General features: G+C 46.4%; 1 protein-coding gene across 1 annotated transcript in view; it reads right to left on the reverse strand.

Annotated features, from left to right (window-relative positions):
* The window catches only part of LOC147709751 (protein LEG1 homolog), a 117,660-nt gene extending 102,388 nt beyond the window's left edge, over positions 1-15,272 (reverse strand). The window contains exon 1 of the mRNA XM_086928217.1: positions 14,961-15,272. Coding sequence (XP_086784343.1) covers positions 14,961-15,267 — 307 coding nt within the window. The 5' untranslated portion in view covers positions 15,268-15,272. The remainder of the gene's footprint in view (positions 1-14,960) is intronic.
* Between the last annotated feature and the right edge of the window lie 1,231 nt (positions 15,273-16,503).

A 16,503-nucleotide genomic window follows, 5' to 3' on the forward strand; every position in this document is an offset into this window, starting at 1 on the left:
GGGACCCCCGTGACCTACTATGCAGCAATAGAGGGACCATTTTACAATCCGGACTTAAGCCCCTGTTTTTGCCCCAGAGGGAACACGTAAGATTGGGACCCCCGTGATCTATTCTGCTTTACCAGAGGGAGGACCCTTATATTCTTGCACAGAGATTTGCATTTATATCGCACCTTACCTTTATTGAGTCATCCATTCTTCTTATTACAGTCAACTTTTTGCCAACCGTGTTCAATGGATCTGGTCCTGGAGGGCGTATTTTGCCTTTACATTGAGTTTGGTTTCTCTGTGAGCCGTACTCTGGACACGGTGAAGTAGTGTTGCTCCGCTGTGGACTGCTTGAAGATATTACAAAGTTACATGTATTACTTCCGAAGAGACAGCCCTTGTTTATGTATCCACACTTTGGATTGATTATTTGAATATTGAAGAATTCTACGCCTTTGAAGAAATGTATATGTTTCTTGTGCCCTGACGAAGGATCTGTGGATACTTGTCCTTTCCGAAACACGTGTCGGCGCTCTTTGTTTGCATTTATTTTTGTCTTTGTTTTTTGTATTTTTATACAGTAATTCGTTATATTTGCATATGGTTCTGTTTTTGTATTTGGTGCTGTGGTTGCCTGTGAGGATGCCTGGTTGCTTGAGGTTGTTTGGGGGCTGCATGATATGTCTATTTTATTGAATTATATTGTGTATATTTTTATGCAAAAAGTCACGACTGATGGACAAAAACTAATAAAGTGATATGTTTTTTTAAATAAATGCTCTTGTGTAGGACAAAGTTAATATAAAGAAATTGATGGATATATTACCTATAGACGAAAGATTTTCTGGGCGAATTTTCATTGTTTTGTGTTGGCTGATAGTCCAATCCTAGAAGTCCAAGCGAAGGTGCTGGGCATGCCATTTGATGGAGAGAATCTGTTCGGTAAACATGTTGATGAAACACTCAAGGCTATCAAATCCAACATGGATATAGTGAAATCTGTAGCCAATTTACAACAGAGAAGAGGAAGAGGGCAGTTTACAGCTCTGACCCAGCCTCAACAGCGTTTTCAACCTTATTACCAGCAAGGTTTCCGTCCTCAGTACTCCGCTCAGTCCTTTTGGCAGAGGCCTGCATTAACTTACTCCAGGCCTCCAGCTCGAAGACGTCCCGCTTCGGGAGGTAAATCCCTTGACACAGGCAGAAGACAATGAGACTCATCAGGCACCTGCCACCCTAATCCCACTTCATTCGGCTCAAGACTGCTCCAAATTCTTTCTGCAATTAAACTCCATTTCGTCCGACAGAAAGGTGTTAGATGTTTTCAATCATGGTCACACCCTAGAATTTTTTCAACAACCTCCAGATTATGCCCCAAGAAAGACAGCTCACCGCCATCTGGTGCTTCTCAAAAGGGAAATAAAACTCCTTCTTGACTAGCAGGCAATTGAGATAGTGGTGCACAGTCATTGCAACTTGGAGTTCTAATCCCACTTTGTTCTCATAAAGAAAAGAACTGGAAAATGGAGGCAGGTCATGGACCTCATGTTGTTGAACAAGTTCATCAAAAACCAACCGTTTCAGATGCTGTCGCTCGAGGAGATTGTCCTTCTCTTGGTCAGGAGAGTACATCAATCAATCAATCATGGAATTTGTAGAGCACACTACTTACCTGCTAGGGTCTCAAGGCGCTGTGGGTAAGGGGGGCAGCTGCAGCTAGTGGTCGAAGAGCCAGGTCTTGAGCAGTGTTCTGAAGGTCGGGAGGTCTGTGGTCTGTCTTAGGTGGAGGGCGAGGGCATTCCAGGACTTGGTGGCACAGTGGGAGAAGAATCTGCTCCCAGAAGTGGTTCTGTGAATGCGCGGGACGGCGGCCAGGGACAGGTCAGCGGAACGGAGTTTCCTGTTAGGTATGTGGAAGGCGAGTCTTTTGTTAAGATAGGCAGGGCCGGTCTTGTGGAGTGCTTTGTGTGCGTGAATCATGAGTTTGAATGTGATTCGTTTGTCGACGGGGAGCCAGTGCAGGTCTCTCAGGTGCGGGGTGATGTTGACCCTGCATGGGACGTCAAGGATCAGGCGAGCTGAGGCGTTCTGTATTCTTTGGAGTCTGTTGATGAGCTTGGACGGGGCTCCAGCATAGAGGGCGCTTCCGTAGTCAAGTCCGCTGCTGACGAGAGCATGGGTGACGGTTTTCCGTGTGTCCGTCGGGATCCATCTGTAGATCTTGCAGAGCATGCGGAGGGTGTGGAAGCAGGAGGAGGAGACTGCGTAGACTTGGTTGGGCATGCTGAGCTTGGAGTCGAGGATAACTCCTAGGTTGCGTGCGTGGTTGGTTGGTGCCGGGGAGGTTCCCAGTGAGGCTGCCCACCAGGAGTCGTCCCACTCTGAGGGGTTGGGCCCGAGGAAGAGGAGCTCCGTCTTGTCCGTATTCAGTTTTAGCCTGCTTGCCTCCATCCAATCAGCGACGGCCTTCATGCCCTGGTGTAGGATTGGCTTTGGCGGTGAGGGGGTCCTTGGTGAGGAAGAGGATCAGCTGGGTGTCGTCGGTGTAGGAGATTATGTTGAGGTTGTGAAGTCTGGCGATGTGCACGAGGGGGGCCATGTAGACGTTGAACAGCGTTGGGCTGAGGGAGGATCCCTGGGGGACGCTGCAGATGGTTTTGGTGGTTCCGGAATAGAACAGGAGGAGGAGGACTCTCTGGGTCCTGTCGGTGAGGAAGAAGGTAGTCCAGTCCAGGGCCTTGTCTCAGATTCCTGCGTCGTAGTGGCGTGTGCGTAGTGTGTGGTGACAGACGGTGTCAAAGGCAGCAGAGAGGTCCAGGAGGATGAGGGCCACTGTCTCGCCGTTGTCGAGTAGGATTCTGATGTCGTCTGTGGTGGCGATGAGGGCGGTCTCTGTACTGTGATTGCTGCGGAAGCCTGACTGGGAGGGGTCCAGGATGCTGTTGTCTTCTAGTTTGAATAGCAAAAGAGGGTCTTGACTCAAAACTCAGCAAGGCTGAGCCAATAGTAACTAGAAAAACAACACACCTGCCTATGCTGAGCAGTTATTTTCTGAACAATAATTATAGAAATGTGCATGAAAAATAAGCATGAACACTAGCTTTAGGAATTGCAACGTTTCTTTTAATTCTTTGCAGACTATTTTGCTTTTTAGTCTTTCTTTGTTTTTTAAGGCATGAGAATACAAAAATTGTGAAGAAAAATATTATACATTTACATACAAACTCTGTGAAACTCGCGAGGTTCTGGTGGGCAGAGAAGGAGCTGCCACAGGACTAATCCTGGTGTACTATCATCATATTTAGTGTTCGTGGTGTGGGGTGTAGTTTCTCTTGAACTTTTCTTGCTCTTTTTCTTGCACCATAATTATTGTGCACATACTTTCTCTAATTTTCTTTTCTGCACGTGTGTTCAGTGTGGGTATGGCTGAACAGGACACGGTAGCTTACACAGAGGAACATATTCAAAACCTAATCAGAGATCCGCCTCCCTTTGCATCTGCAACCCTCAGCGTTGCGGCTAATACTGTCAATGAATCTGAAAAACTTATACGCTTACGTAAAAAACAAATCAGGACGGATCTCCATGGACATTTTTTACTCCAGCATTTAAAATCAGGCACGATCCCCGCAGGACTTCAAATTCGCAACATCCCGGTCGTGTTCACGGACGACCCTGAATACAAAAAAGGATTCAGTGGGGTTGAGACAAAGTGCAGTAGGGACCTGATGGTCCTTACTATTGAGACCGCACACAGAATTTCAGTTAAAGAACTTGAAGAAATTGCAGCACTTGAGAAAGAAATTCAAGACAATCAACTCATAACTGACTCTAAAGGACTCCTGGAAAAGGTGGAAAAAGAAATCGGCGAATTTAAGGATTTCACGGTTGCCCAAAAAAACAATAAGTTTGAGCTGGACAAGAAAAATTTCTCTCTGGAATCCGTATACCCCTACTTGAGAAAAGACTTTTATTCCAACCCTGATTCACGGAGGTTTCTCCAGGATAACCAAGGTCGATCACGACGTAAATTCGTTTCATTCTCAGATACATCTTCGTCTGGAAGTGATTCAAACAATACTAATAGATCCTATCAAAATAGGCAAGGCAACCCACAAGATCAGGGACAACGTCAACAACAAAACCAGGCACCTTTTTTAGGACAAGGCCCCCAGAAGCCGAGAGGTCGGTCACGTCCCGTCCAGCCATGGGAAATGAGGACACGGTCCCGGTTCTACAAGAGTTAGATCTCCCATCCATCTTTAACTTATCTGACAGGACTCTAAATGAAGCTGAAACATCGATCTTGACGAAGGGCCTTGGATTTGTCCCGTCGAGACCCACAGACTTCATTAAGATGAAGTTAGAAACTTTGGAATTCTGTCGTAAAATAAGATTAAAAACATTCTTTTCTGACATATGCGAGGAACATCAACCCGAAGTAACGGGACTAAGGAAGAAATCCACCTTTTGCCCAGCCGGCTCAAAGATTCCTAAAGAGATTCTCACGTTCGAACGAACAGTTCTATCAGGAATATCAGCACTAGAAAAAAAGAGGAACTTCGTTAAATTCAATCTTGCCAAAGCTGAGAAAGAGGCTTTAACCACCTTGAAAAATGACCAAAATATAGTAGTCAAACAAGCAGACAAGGGGGGAGCAGTGGTTATTTGGGACATTAATAAATATAAAACGGAAGCACTTCGTCAACTGGATGACAACTCATGCTACAGACGCATCACAAAAAACCCTACACTCGAAATTCAGAGTGAACTATTTGCAGCGATCCAGAAAGGATTTGATCTAGGGTTTGTCGGACCCAAGGAACTGATTTTTCTACAGAATAAGAGTCCACGAACTCCAGTTTTCTATTTATTACCTAAGATCCATAAGGACGAAGTAAACCCGCCATTAGAACCAGTGGCGAAGTACATTGAATTTTTCCTGAAACCCTTCATTGAAGAGATTCCAGCACATCTTCAAGATACCACGGCCTTCCTCCAAAGAATCAGCACAGTATCTTTTGAACAAAGTTCCCAGCTTCTAGTGACGCTAGACGTCGTGTCGTTGTACACGCAGATTCCTCAAGATCAGGCCCTTGAGACACTTTCATGTTTCTTGGACACACGTGCCAGACCTTGTCAGGTCCCTTCTGATTTCATTTTACAGCTGGCATCCTTCGCATTAAAAAAGAATTTTTTTACTTTTGACTCCGACTACTTCCTTCAGGTCAAGGGAGTAGCCATGGGGTGCCCATTTGCCCCGGAACTAGCGATCATGTTCATGGGCCTCTACGAGAAGAAATTTATTTACAATGATAATCCCTTCAGTCATCAGATTTCGCATTATATGCGCTACATAGATGACGTTTTTTTCATCTGGACTGGGACTCTAGAAACCCTTAATGGGTTTGTTGAATGGCTCAATGGGCGCTCAAGCGACATAAAATTTTACTGCACATCGTCCAACCAATCCATCACATTTCTGGACGTTAAAGTTGTCCCCCGTAATGGAAGCCTGGAAACAACTTTATTCAGAAAATCAACCGATAGGAACAAGGCATTGTTGTTCACCAGCAATCACCCACGAAGTTTGAGACAGAATTTACCTTTTGGACAATTCCTGAGGATCCGAAGGAATTGTTCAGATAAAGAGGATTATTTCGACCATGCAAATTCACTCATGGAGAGGCTTCTCCAAAGAGGATACCCGAGAAAACTTTTAAAGCTATCCCTTAAGCGAGCATGGTGGACGCCTCGCGAAACACTAATGCATAAGAAAGCTAAGGTTGAGCAAAATCGAGTGGTGTGTGTATCAACCTTTTGCCCTGCTGCAAATCAACTCAAGAGGCTGATAAATCTCAATTGGCATCTAGTGAAAGACTTGCATGAGGACTTCAGGAATCCACCTTTATTTGCTTTTAAGAAGGAAAAGAGCGTGGCTAACCATATTGTGAGGGCAGCATTACCCAGCAAACAACTACCAACTCTAAGAAGCTTATTCGGCTTTCCCCAGACTAAAGGACATCACAAATGTGGCACTTGCATTTGTTGTCATGACACCATGGAAGAAACAGTGTTCTCCTTTAACAACATTCATTGGAAGCATGAAGCTTTCACCAATTGCAAAACACGGAATGTGGTTTATGCGATTCTATGCCCCTGCCCAAAGTTATACATTGGGAAAACAACCCAAGAGGTCAGACAACGCATCACGCAGCATAAATCCAGACTGCGCAGAGAAGTTGAGAATGCGCCCTTGGTACACCATTGGGTGACGAAGAAACATGACAAAAATAACTTCAAGTGGACTGTCCTGTCCAAAATCGAAAAAGATCCAAGAGGAGGGGATTTGGAAATAAGATTGAATCAAAGAGAGGCCTTATTGATCATGAAATATGACACAGCGGTCACTGGATTGAACGAAATTTCTGAAATTTATAAAACTTATCCTTGACACTGCCCACAGGACTTCATCTCCCAGAATTCTCCTTGGTAAACATTACATGAAACTACAACTCCCTACACCCCGCGGGGCGCGACCATTCTCTTGAGCTAAACTGCAGGGAGGCCTCAGTAACCTGCTAGTGACCGCTGGGTGAGGAGCGAGGACTTTTGAACTACTGTTTGGATTGTTGGAATTCGTTTTTCCGGTAAGCAGACACAGGCACGATCAAGCGCGGTTTTTTAGCCGCTGACCATGCGCCTTCCCTCGCGTTTGGGATTTTCACGAATACCTTCCACTTTCCCAATTTCAGGGCCGCCGGATCCACACACTACGCGGACCGAGCGTTACCCATTTGGCAAGCATCTGTTGAGCAGACACGCGCTGCATGTAAGGTGAGCGCGCGGATCCATCCTTTTATTTCACTAGCCTAGACACAGTGAGACATATGAGACTCTGTATGATTGAGTATACTTGTTCTCTTTCGCAGCACTTCTTCGCTCCCCCTCGCTGGGAATACATCTGTCTCCCTATACCACTTGAGGAGCTTTGACCCACGTATTGAGGTAGGCTGAGTCCAGCGGTGCATTGGTTGAGACGTTGATCTCTCAGGTTTCGGTTTAGTGATTATTGCTCTCCTCTTCCTTTATAGTAAAACTGTGGTCCTGAAGAGAACCCTTGGAAGGTTAGGGTTCGAAACGCGTCGACCTGACCCGGTCCCGTGTCATTACTTTCCCTATGGATGTGTCATTCAATTGAAAGATTATTTTTTCTAAAGAACTGTGAAAAAAGTTTGACTATCGTTTGAAATTAGCGAATGTTATTTTCCTTGCATTTTTCACAACTGTGTTATGACAATGGGACCAGTATGAATGTGTTTTTGTATGATTGGATGGCCAAGAATGTGTTGAGTGTGAGTTTGAGTGAATTATGTACATACCAAAGCTTGTTTTTTCCTGTTTGTATGTAAATGTATAATATTTTTCTTCACAATTTTTGTATTCTCATGCCTTAAAAAACAAAGAAAGACTAAAAAGCAAAATAGTCTGCAAAGAATTAAAAGAAACGTTGCAATTCCTAAAGCTAGTGTTCATGCTTATTTTTCATGCACATTTCTATAATTATTGTTCAGAAAATAACTGCTCAGCATAGGCAGGTGTGTTGTTTTTCTAGTTGTCTTCTAGTTAGCGGATGAGCTGGGTGTTTACGATCTTTTCCATGACTTTCGCTGGGAACAGAAGCAGGGAGATGGGCCGGAAGTTCTTGAGGTCGCTCGGGTCAGCCTTGGGTTTCTTCAGGAGGGCGTTGATCTTGGCGTGGTTCCAGCTCTCCGGGAAGGTCGCTGTTTCGAAGGAGAGATTGATGATGTTACGCAGGTGGGGTGCGATGAGGCTTTCGGCTTTGTTGGCGATGTGGTGGGGGACAGGGTCAGACGGGGAGCCTAAGTGGATGATGATCATGGTCTTAGTCATGTCTTCAGTGCTCACGTTGGTCCAAGTGGTCAGAGGGTCGTGGTCAATGGGGCTTGGGGGGTTCATCGTGGCGGGGTCCGTAGGGTGCGTCCGGGGGTTGGAGCTGTTGTGGATGTCGGTGATCTTGCTGTGGAAGAAGGCCACGAGGGTGTCGCACAGGGATTGCGATGGCAGAATGTCGTTGGTGCAGAAGCTAGGAGTGGAGAGTTATTTCATGATATTGAATAGCTCTTTGCTGCTGTGGATGTTGTTGTCGAGGCGGTCTTCGAATGAGGTTCTTTTGGTGGTCCTGTTGAGGTGGTGGTGGTTGCGGATGGCGTCATTGTGGGCTGTGCAGTTGGCGGGAGTTCTATCATTGAGCCAGATGACCTCGTGTTTCCAGCAGGTTCGCTTGGAGGCTAGGAGCCCCGGGGTGAACCAGCTGGCTCTCTGGCTGGTGTCTCTGTCAGTGGATTGTTTCATAGGTGCTATGGTGTTGGCGTAGTCCTCCATCCAGAGCCTGAGCGTGCGGGCCCCTTCCTCGGGGTCGGTGGGGCTGGTTGGTGGGTTGAGTGAGAGGTGAGTTTCCAGTTGCTCCTTGGTGACTTTGCCCTAGCGACGGCGGGGGATCTGTGGAGTGCGGTGGTGGGTGACAGGTTTCTGGAGGGTGAAGTGGCCGCAGCGGTGGTCGGTCCAGGTGAGCTCGGAGGCGTGGCTGAAGGTGACGTGGGGGCTGGCGGTGAAGATGGCATTGAGCGTGTGGCCGGCGATATGGGTCGGGGTTGTGACGATCTGTTTCAGTCCGAGGGTGGCGAGGTTGTCGACCAGGGTGGAGGAATTGCTGTTGTTGTTGTTTTCTAGATGGTAGTTCAGGTCACCGAGCAGGATGTAATTGGTGGAGGTCAGCGCGTGCGCGCTGATGAAGTCGGCGATGGAGTTGCAGAATTGGGGACGTGGGCCGGGTGGTCTGTAGACGCGGGTGCCTCTGAGTGTGGTCTTGGGGTCCGTGTTGATCTTGAAGTACAAGTGTTCGGTGGTGGTAAGGGTGTCGTCTGTGTTTGTGGAGACTTTGATGGTGTTCTTGTGGATGATGGCAAGGCCTCCTCCCACTCCATTGGTGCGGACTCTGCGCGAGATTTTGTATCCGTCGGGGATGGCCACTGCGATGTCTGGGGCGGAGGCTTCATTTATCCAGGTCTCGGTCAAGAATGCGACGTCCGGTGAAGTGGTAGTGAGCAGGTCCCAGAGCTTGACGGTGTGCTTGCGTGCAGAGTGGGTGTTGAGCAGAATGCATCGCAGTTGTTTGGGTTCCGTTGCTGTGGGTGTCTTGGCGTCGTTGTTGCAGGAGAAGGTGCAGTTCTGGCAGGTGAAGGGGCCGTGGGTGCGCTTGGGGGTGACCTTGTAGCAGTTGGTGGTGTGTCCGTGGTTGAGTGCGATGAGGGTGCTGGCATTGTAGCGGTAGCAGGTGTCATGGGTAGCATGAGGGCCAGGGGTTCTGGCACTGGGCGCAGTCCAGGCGCGGGCGGGTGCTGACTTGCTTGCCTTTGATGCGCCAGTGGCGCGGCCGCACAACGGCCACCATTTAGGGGGAGGTGGGGAGAGAGGATCAGCTGGGAGGCGGGAGGAGGGGTGCCAGGCTGCGAATGGGCATGGGGGGGCGGGGCTGCAGGGGAGGCAGCGGCGGCAAAAATCGGCAAAAACCTGGACAGGGAGAGAGGCAAAGCAGTCTCACAGCAGGGTACAGGGAGAAAAAACGGGCAGGGCACAGGAACACAGAGTACAGAAAAAACGGGCAGGGGCACAGGCACACAGGGTACAAAACAAACGGACAGGGGCACAGGCACACAGGCTGCAGGAAGCGACAGCAACAGCGATCGGGTGCAAGGCACCAGGAGCACGAGGAGGCAGCAGAAGGGTGGCCCGAGCACTGGTGGTGCTGCAGCAGAGGGGGAGCGACCTACCTGGGAGGTCAAGGGTGCTCTCTGGATCTTGATCTTCTGGATGCATACTTTCACATTCCTATTCATCCACCGTCATTATCTCAGGATCCAAGTGGAAGGGTGCCACTACCAGTTCAAGGTGCTGCCCTTAAGGCTAAAGTCTGCGCCCAGAGTATTCACCAAATGCTTGACGCCAGTAGCAGCCTTTCTCCAGCGTTCCGGTCACCAGGTCTTACCTTACCTGGACGATTGGTTAATCAAGGCTCTGACATTTGACATTTCATGGTGCAAAAAAGTCCACGAACGCCTGCCTTCACCTTTTTTGCTCTCTGGGTCTCAATCTCAACGAAGGGAAGTCTTCACTACTTCCTTCTAGGTCTCTGGTGTTTCTGGCAGCAAGATTAGACACCGACCTCTTGATGGCCTTTCCCACTGAAGAAAGAATTTCTTGTCTTCTAAAGATGACACAGTCCCTTTCTTTATAAACATGTAAAAAAATATGTTGTTGAGAGAAAGAATAATAATAATACTATTAAATAAATAAAAATCATCTTTGGTCTACATGTACATACTTCCATTGTGCATCTATGTACCTTCCATGTACTTGGATCTGTGTGTCTGTTACTTTTCTCCTGAAAAAGAATATCCAATGCACTACCCTATTTCTCATCCTGTGCCTCTATCAATATCTTTTTGTTATATATATCAATGACCTGAACGCCTCCCTGAAATTGGCCACCCAAGACGTCCCATATATTAACAAAGTACCCATTCCTGCGTTGCTCTACGCCGATGACGCAGTTTTAATAGGGCACACATCAAATTCTTTACGCCTCCTTGTTGAAGATTTTATTATTTTTATGAAAAATCTAGACTTACAAGTCAATTTAAACAAATATTTTTTAATGAGCAGTGGCCCAGGCAAAGGGGCTATACGCCCGATTGCAATAGACGGCCATAAAATGACGGCGGTAAAATCCTTTGTATATTTGGGTTTGGCCTTTGATGCGAACAGCTCCTGGAGTGAGCACTTAGCTCGCGCCAGGAGCAAGTTCTCAAAGGCCAATACCTTGATTTTAAGCATCCCTCGCCCTAAGACGATGGCTGCAGTATTAGCTGTCCAAAGGATTTATAAACATCAGTGTACTCCGGTAGCGACCTATGGCGCTGAGATATGGGGGGCGGCCAGCTGATCTGGTATACAGCAAGAGGAGAATAGATTCTGCAGAAAAATACTGAATGTCCCTATTTCAACCTCCCATTAGATATCTCATAAAGAGCTCCATATTAATTTTATTTCTGATTTTATCAGGTCTCGCCCAGCACTAATGTGGATTGCTGTATGGAAGAACAAAGCAGCCACCCTGACCCAGTCAATCATTAAGGACTGCTTAGGTTGTGCTAGGGGCCTAGATAAGCATGGGCGAATTTTGCGAATCTCGCGTTCGCGAATTTTGCGGATTTGCGAACTCGCAATCCGCAAAATCCGCAAATTCCCGCGAATTTGCGGATTTTTTTTTTTTTGTGTTCGCGCGTGTTTCTGCCAGTTCGCGAGGGTTTTTACAATTTCGCAATTTGCGAACTTACCTGTTGGGTCGCAAGTTTTGCGAACTTGTTGTTTCTACGTGTCCAGCCTGTTTGGGACACTCTTCTTCATCACTGCCACTCTCTGTCACCACTGCCACTCTCTGACTACTCATGCCACCCTCTGGCCCACCCATGCCACCCTCTGTTTCATCACCACACCCTCTGGTTGTCCAGTGTACATTATTTTCGGCAAAGTAAAGCACACCTTCCCTGCCTCAAGTGACCTGAATTAATTTGGGGCTGATTAATGTGTCACAGAATATTTTTTTAGCTGGCACCTGCTTCCTTAGTGCTCCCTGATTAGTGATCTTTTGCACTTGCTAAGTGCTTTCATTGTTGCAAAATTAGTTACAACACCTGCCCTGCCCCAACTGACAATAATGAATTAGGGGCTGATTAATGGATTTTAACTTCCAGCCTGGCTCCTGCTTGTCTCCCTTAGCTGTAATTCAGGAACTTTGTGGCATATGTGTAACTATTCTGAGGTTCAGAGCAGGGTCACATAATAGTTGCAACTGGCAACTGAACTCTGGAGGGGCCCCTCAGGAAGCACTACAGGAAATGGCTACTAATGATGAGCCTGAACTTTTGAACCTGGTAAGTAGTTTCAGTTTTGCTAAGATCGCATTTCTGCAATTTAGCACTTACTCGCGGGGTGCGAAGTTGTACTGGCAAGCCGCGAACTCACGCGAACAGTGCGAGCAAGCCATAAAATCCGCTGCTCGCGGATTTGCGGATTTTGCGGGAGATTCGCGGATCTCGCGGATTGCGAATTTACCGAAAATCCGCAAAATCCGCGAGCGAAACGGATTTTCCGCCCATGCTTAGGCCTAGATATTCTGTGGTTGGGTGGAGTGTTGAGCAGTTTGCACAGTATAAATATGGAAAGCATCTTTTGGGACCCTTCACTTGCTGCTTTAGTCGCAAAAAAGGATATGCAGAATGCTCTGTACTCCTTATATAAAACCGAGCGTGAGGCAGTAAAGGTCAGTAAAACTACTGTGCGTAACTATATGGCCATTGAACATTATAATCACCCACTCCACGTCTATTTGTTACTACGACTCGCTGGGAGACAAGTTTATTGTTCCGTTTAAGGGTTGGAACAATGCGATTTGTACTCTCCTTCCCACTTGGTTATTGTTCTCATTTAAACTCAATCCCGTGTCCGTGCGATGGGAGGAGTGAGCAATCTGTAAAGCATTTTATATTCTCCTGCAAATTTTATATCAAATATTTTTAACAGTTTTTATGCTCGTATTTTAATAAGAGAAGACCAATTAGTTTAGAGGCAGCATTTGATTCCATGTTAATTTTAGATGATGAGGACCTTATTTTTCGCACTTGCACTTTCCTAAAAACGTCAGTAAGGGCGCGCAGATCCATGGCTGAAGACTGACAGTAATGTAAACACGGCAGTAAGGGCACGCAGATCCATGGCTGAAGACTGACAGTAATGTAAATAGTTTTCTTCTGTGATGATCCTAAATTTTGCACTAAATCACTTATGTTCTGTATAATGAATGTATTTAGACTATTTGACCGGTTAAAATTTTAATATGTATGTAATGCATTTTATATTGTGCTTTTATGGATACTGTGGTACCCAAATAGAGATTGACTGACTGACTGAATATCTTTAATCTACATATACTTACCTCATTTATGTATCTATATACTTTCAATGTAATTATGGATCTATATATTTATCACTTTCTTCTAATTTAGCATTTCCAATGCACTACCCTATTTCTCAGCCTATACTTTATTTATTTATGTGCTTCTATAGCGCCTGACTAAATCCCCGAAGGGATATCTCTGCGCTTGATATATCTTCTAGCCCAACCTTCTGACTCATCTCAAACTTCTTCTACTACTCCTTCCAATGCACTATCCTATCTCTCATCCTATAGATCTATCAATATATCCCCTACATCCACTCTCTCATTTATCCCAAACCACTACTATGATTGCAAAAAATAACCCGTTCTAGACTCTCTCCTACTCTACCCTTCCTTGCATCATCTGACACCTCTTTTACTATACCGATCCCCTAAAACAAACCTTTCTAAACTCTTTCCTCTGAGTCCTCCCATCCAAAACTCCTTTTTACTCAACCAAAAGCCTCCTCCTATTGCTAAGACCTAAAAAAAATAAAAAAAATAATCTTTCACTCTTTTATCCCTCCACTATCCTTTTCAATCGAAATTAACAGACTAACAAGTTCACTTCTCAAATTCCATATTAAACTATACCAATATACTACCCAAATAATTGAATAACATATCCACTACACAAATTACTTCATATTTTTTTTACCATACTAATTTTCAACAGTAATCCTTTATGGGTTCCGGAGTGGCGTGCTACTCGCCAGAAAAGCGATTCAGGGGTAACACGTGATATTTGAATGCAAACTTTTCTTCCCCTTTTATCCCTCCGCTATCCTTCTCACTCCAAGTAACTGACTAATATCCACCACTGAAATTACTTCATATCTCACCATATTAATTCACCACTAATTCTTTGTAGGCTTCCAGAATAGCGTGCGTCAACAAGCGCTATATAAATACAAACCTTCGTTCTCCTGTATCCTTCTGTCATCATTCCAAATCCAAATAACTGACTAACCTATCCACCACGTAAAATGTACTTGCATGTTTCACTATACTATTTCAACACTAATCCTCTATGGGTCCCGGAGTAGCGTGCTTCGACGCCTCGTCTGGGGTATTAAGCACTATATAAATGCAATTACAATACAATACAATAAGAGGCAGGTCAAGACTGGTGTGCATAGGGCTGGGTCCACACTGGGGTGGCACGGTGAGCAAAAGAATGATGGATTAAATCCAAATCTCTTGACTGGGGGAGAGTGGTTGAAAAGTTCCAGCTCTCCGTCCATCTTCTCGTTGTGTTTGTTTTTTTCTCCGTTTTCATGCAAGACTACACAGATGCCAGAATATAAAGCAACAATATACCAGAAATTGACCAGTTACTTGTAAATATTGTATTGAGAAAGGAAATAGAACGGCATAAAAATCTAAGTCAACATATCCTAACGTATTAAACAAGCATCTATTCACACATTCACACCCCTATGTAGCTGCAAGAAGCCCCGTGACGTATTCTACCCTCGGCCGCCCCGCATTTGGGATTCTAGGGCTGTCGAATCGATGCTCATAACGGGAAAGGCAAAACTCTCCCTTCCGGGATGCAGAGTTCAGGACCTCTGAGAGCAGAGCCTGCTGAAGGCATCGATAAGACATCGATGGCCGCGCGCTTTCGAATGAATATGGTTAAAAGGAGAGAGATACAGAAATGACTATTGAACGCGTATTAAAGACTTCAAGGGTTGACGAAGATGGGGACAGGTGGGGACTGACTAAGGTTACGTCACATCCTGAAATAATAAGGAACATTCTTGCAAAATCAGAATCTTCAACGTTGTTTCAAACAAATCAACAATGCGTCTGTTATGCAATCCGGGGAAACATGATTTAACAAAACCGTGACTTTCCCCCAGATATTTCCTATTTTCAGGACGCTTACCTGTTACAAACTGCCACCCCAGCTGCAGGGGGAGACCCCATAACAGGTTGTCAGTTTCATTCAATCCCAAAATGGCGAAATATTTGTAAGTGTGATTCAGCAGAGTTCTGTACATTCCGAGTCGGTCCTGATAGCTCCACGGATCGATGACCGGGTGAGTACCTTCTTTACCGAAAGAGTCGAGGTCCCCCGGGGCCTGAGGCCACTGCGGGGGGAAAGCATTAGCTAAAGCAGGGTCCGCGGCCTCTGCAAGGCTCATGGAAACCAAAGCACAGAGCAGAGCCAGCCCCAGCCCCGGCGGTGCCATCCTGATGCCAGCCTCGGAGGCAGTGCCAGGGCCGCGGCGGCAGCCGCTTTTATTGACAGCACCCTGGCTCGGCCTCAGGAGCGTCATCGTGTTCAGGGTTTAAAGGGGTGGATCTGACATCAGACCTGCCAACTAATCATAGGGTGCCGGGTGTGACGTAAGGCCCCCTTTGCACGCTCTCCCGGATGTGACATCAGACCTGCCAACTCATCATAGGGTGCCGGCTGTGACGTAAGGCCCCCTTTGCACGCTCTCCCGGATGTGACATCAGACCTGCCAACTCATCATAGGGTGCCAGGTGTGACGTAAGGCCCCCTTTGCACGCTCTCCCGGATGTGACATCAGACCTGCCAACTCATACAGTGCCAGGTGTGGACAGAGGTGCACGGAGAGTATGAATTGTCCAGAATCAAACAGTTTGTTAAAGCTATAAATCGGAGACAGCAGTGCTGATTATGTTCGATCTGTCAGTGGCCTTTGACTTGGCAGACCATACCACACTTTGGCCTGGCTTCAATCCATCGCATTGGGAGTCCTGCGCTGAGCTGGCTGGCTTCTCCGTGAAGGCCAGGTCAAGAGGGTTGGATTCCTTCCTTCTCATCTGGGTTGTGTGAGTCGCGAGTGTGAGTGCCACGGGGCTCTTTGAGCCTCACTCTATTCAATATTTATCTTACACATCTCGTTTTACTCGCTGGGGCTCTGGGAACAATCCTCGGGGCCTATTATCAACAAGTAGCGAAAATTATCGCTAACTAAGCTTAGTGAAATTTTTCCTATCGCCGTGCTTCGCCTGATTTTATCGCAGAGATAACGTACTATTAGCAACGTTTATCTCAAATGCGATAACATTTCAGGCGTTAGCGGCGAAATGCGAGAATATCGCTGGTAATCCAGCGATATTCACGCATTATCGCTAACAGGGACTTAGCCATAATATCCAACTCCCTTTGGATATAATGGCCAAGAACTGGTCTGATCAGGTGTTAGATTTTGGAGATAACCGCTCTTAGCGCGAATATTTCCATCGCTACGCCTGCCTTGCGACTAGGCGATAGTGACGTTAGCGACTGCTTTCAGTCGCTAACTAGTTGGGTATGCCCACTTTGCATGTCATTAGCGATAAATATCGCTGACATGCAAAGCGGGCCCCAAACCGCTCGCTATCGCCTAAAACCTGTCGCTGACATCAGTTAGCGACAGCTTGCTAATAGGGCGATATAATTATCGCCGCTTAGC

Source organism: Lissotriton vulgaris, chromosome 6, assembly GCF_964263255.1.
Source record: "Lissotriton vulgaris chromosome 6, aLisVul1.2, whole genome shotgun sequence".
Classification (NCBI taxonomy): Eukaryota; Metazoa; Chordata; class Amphibia; order Caudata; family Salamandridae; genus Lissotriton; species Lissotriton vulgaris.